At 37.2% G+C, this 3,242-nt stretch overlaps 1 protein-coding gene across 1 annotated transcript in view; it reads right to left on the bottom strand.

The window, feature by feature from the left end:
* Nucleotides 1-2,363, bottom strand: part of LOC106524882 (tripartite motif-containing protein 35) — a 6,711-nt gene extending 4,348 nt beyond the window's left edge. Inside the window, exons 1-4 of the mRNA XM_014018895.1 lie at nucleotides 1,728-2,363; nucleotides 1,562-1,657; nucleotides 1,253-1,483; nucleotides 1,133-1,155 (exon numbers count right to left, since the gene is read on the bottom strand). Coding sequence (XP_013874349.1) covers nucleotides 1,133-1,155; nucleotides 1,253-1,483; nucleotides 1,562-1,657; nucleotides 1,728-2,126 — 749 coding nt within the window. The 5' untranslated portion in view covers nucleotides 2,127-2,363. The remainder of the gene's footprint in view (nucleotides 1-1,132; nucleotides 1,156-1,252; nucleotides 1,484-1,561; nucleotides 1,658-1,727) is intronic.
* Nucleotides 2,364-3,242: the final 879 nt, after the last annotated feature.

The raw sequence follows: 3,242 nt of genomic DNA, 5'->3' as shown, positions 1-3,242 counted from the left end.
TCCATGTTTTCAATTATTAGACTAAATTTTCCAATAAATAGTTTGAAAATATATTTTTTGCAGCTTTTAGTTTTTAATATTAATTTACAATATGTCACCCAACACTTAACAATAGCCTATATGTTGTCATAAAGTTCAGTAAACAGATGATATGAAGCTGCTGCACACAGAGTTTCTGGGATCAGCTGACCTGCATCCAGAACCTGATTTGTAGAACTGTGGGTCGAACAGCAGGGCAGGTCCTGAAGAAAACCAGTTAACAGCAGGGCAGGTCCTGAAGAAAACCAGTTAAGAAATTGAGAAGCTAAAAGAGTTAAACCGTTTTTGAAGCGAACACAGCAGGATTAAGTATATGGACTTTGATGCGATCAGCCGGATATTGAGAGCAACAGACAGTTTTATGTCACGGGGGGAGTGCCGAGCTCACTCGAGGTGATAGACGCATGCGCTATATGCGTAACGTGAAAGTTGACTACAGTTGGAAAAAAAGAGCGCACAAAACACTTAATTAGGCGTAAAATACAGACATTCTGACAAATAAGTAACCATTTGTAACCTTACCTGAGCTTAGAAGGCAGAGGGTGTCGGCCTTTTCCGCTCAGATTCAGCTTTCGGAGCATGAAGCTAATGTTTACTCACAATGCTAATGCTCTCGTACTCTCTGGCACTCACAAGGTAGAGGAGCCAAATGGCTGGCTCACTGCTGCCAACTAGTGGTCAGAGGCTGAACTACAACATAAAAATGAACGGCTGGCAGGAAAGTTAACATTTTAAACCTTAATAACAAAATCGATACAGGGCTTTAGAATATCGATACAGTATCGGGAAATGAAATATCGCGATATTTTAGTGTATCGATATTTTCTTACACCCCTATTAGTCATAGGCTTAGACTGCTGGTGGACAAACATTTTCTTCCTGTTAAAAGGGAGTGTTTCCTTTCCACTATTGCCAATGTGTTGCTCAGGATGAAGGTTTGCAACTGAAATTGTGTTGTTTGTTAAGTCAGACAAATAACTTTATTAAGTGGCTTTTTATAATGCATGTGAATGTTTTGCCCTGAGATGACTTTTGTTGTGAATTGGCTCTAACTAAATTGAACTGAAAGGTATGGAGAGTCCAGGAAACTTACCGCTTCATAGTTGTTTTTAAATTCTGTCAGATGGAAAAAAAAAAAAAAAAACATATTAAAAAATGCATTTGTTTTTGTTTAAAACTGATTATTATTTTTTAAAGAAACTTTAGAGATTACCAGGATGAATGACAGGTCTCCTGTTCTCATCTCCTCTTCTGTTTTTTGGATTTTCTGTGTGAGTTCAGAAATCTCTGCAGCCAGGTTTAAAGTGGTCAAGCTCATCGCTTCGCTCTTGTCTTTTGCTTCTTTGCGACATGCATCGATCCTTCCAGCCTCGTCTTCACGCAGGAACTTGTAAAACTTTTGAAATTCAGCTCTGATCTTCTTCTCAGTCTGCTGAGCCTGAAGCTGAGGAATAATTTAAAAAAAAAATCTAATAGTGAGCATCTGTTTTTTTTTCCTATCTCCATGACTCATGTGACTTACCTGGATGTGAGCAGCCATTTTATCACAGTTCTGTTTAACCATTTCATACGATCCCCGTAGACGTTTCAGGTTTAGCAGGTTGATCTGAAGTTGAGCCTAAAGATAAAAATGTAAAGTGAATCTTCGGCATCACAACACTTTAAAGCTTCATCTCACTGTGACTCACTCTGTACTCCTCTGCTGCTTCATTTATGGGAACACAGTTGTGTTTCTTGTGTGTTTTCGCATCCCGGCAAACCAAACAGACGGGCTGTTTGTCATCCTCACAGAAAAGTTTGAGTTCCTCGCTGTGCAGAGGGCAGAGCTGCACGGGTCGCCCTGTGGCTGTCCTCGCCTGTCTCAGAGACTCAGACAGGTTGTTCAGGGCTATGTTTCGAGGTGGCTGAGGCATTGCAAATGTTTCTTTACAGACTGGGCACGTCCTCAGCCTGCTCTGTCTCCACCATTCCTGAAGGCAGTTCTTACAGAAGCTGTGACCGCACAGCAACACAACAGGATCAGTGAATAAATCACAGCAAACTGGGCAGGTGCAGTCTTCTTCAGCCTGTGGGATGTTTGCAGCCATTTTGTTGTTAACTCCAGTTTTTTTTCTTCTTATCTCTTTCCTGTTTGTCTCGCCCAGCCAAATTACTTTCACTTTTAAACGTAGTCGTTTGTGCACAAACTAACTTTTCAAAGTTACAAGTATTTACTTTAAAAAGCTCCCATAAATTCTTGGCTAAACAAATACTCGTCTAATTTACCAAATTAACATACCTTTTTCAAGCAAAAACACACATCTGTATACGTCTTCCTGCTTAAAAGCAGTGAGGGAGGAGCATGATTGTATGGAGGACTGAAACTGACATAATTAAAAATAAAAGCAGAAACTAATAAATGAAGAAATACACTTAAAATGCACCAATTAAATTAAAAAAAAATTATCTCGTGTTTTATAATTTAATTTACCTACATATTTATTTTTCCAGCTTAGTTGCAATAAATTATATATTTTAGCACATGATATACATTTTACTGTTTTACAAATTTTTGTATATTTTGTTTTTACTTTTACTTGTGCATGCATTTGTGTTTCTTAAATGATTATATTTAGTAATTTTTCATATTTTTCCCACATTTTTTTTATTTCCATATGTTGCTTTTACATTTCTCTGTCTCCTGTATTTACTTTACCTTGTGCATTTCTGCCTCATTATGCAAATAAAGTGGGTGGTCTTTCTTTGGTCAGCCCTCCTCCAGGATCCATGTGCAGACCTACTGTGCATGCCTATGTTACCTCAGTTTAGATTAAAGTTCAAAGTTTAGTTAAAAATAAAATAAAAGCACAGGTGTTTTTCTCCTTGCCTTTGTTTTAAACTAAGCTTTAAACACTTATATTGTGATACGTTATTTAGCCGTATTGCACAGCCCTAATCAGACATGTCTATTCCTGACAAGAGAGCGTAAATGGTAAAACTAATCCAATACATTTGCTGTCTTGTTGAATTCTGTTCAAAAAGTTCTTTTCAGAACACATATTAAAATACTCAAAAAAATAGCATTTGTATTTGTGGATGATCATTTTAAATTTATTTCAATTCATAACAGAAGAAAGTTGATTACTGAGTGGATCTTATGAATACTTAAACTGATACATTAGTTGTAGACCTAGATCAAATACTGTTTACTTTTTTGCCCGTTT

This window comes from Austrofundulus limnaeus, unplaced genomic scaffold, assembly GCF_001266775.1.
Source record: "Austrofundulus limnaeus strain Quisiro unplaced genomic scaffold, Austrofundulus_limnaeus-1.0 Scaffold205, whole genome shotgun sequence".
Lineage (NCBI taxonomy): Eukaryota > Metazoa > Chordata > Actinopteri > Cyprinodontiformes > Rivulidae > Austrofundulus > Austrofundulus limnaeus.
Note: the sequence above shows the minus strand (reverse complement) of the source record. Positions and strands in the feature narration are given on the sequence as shown.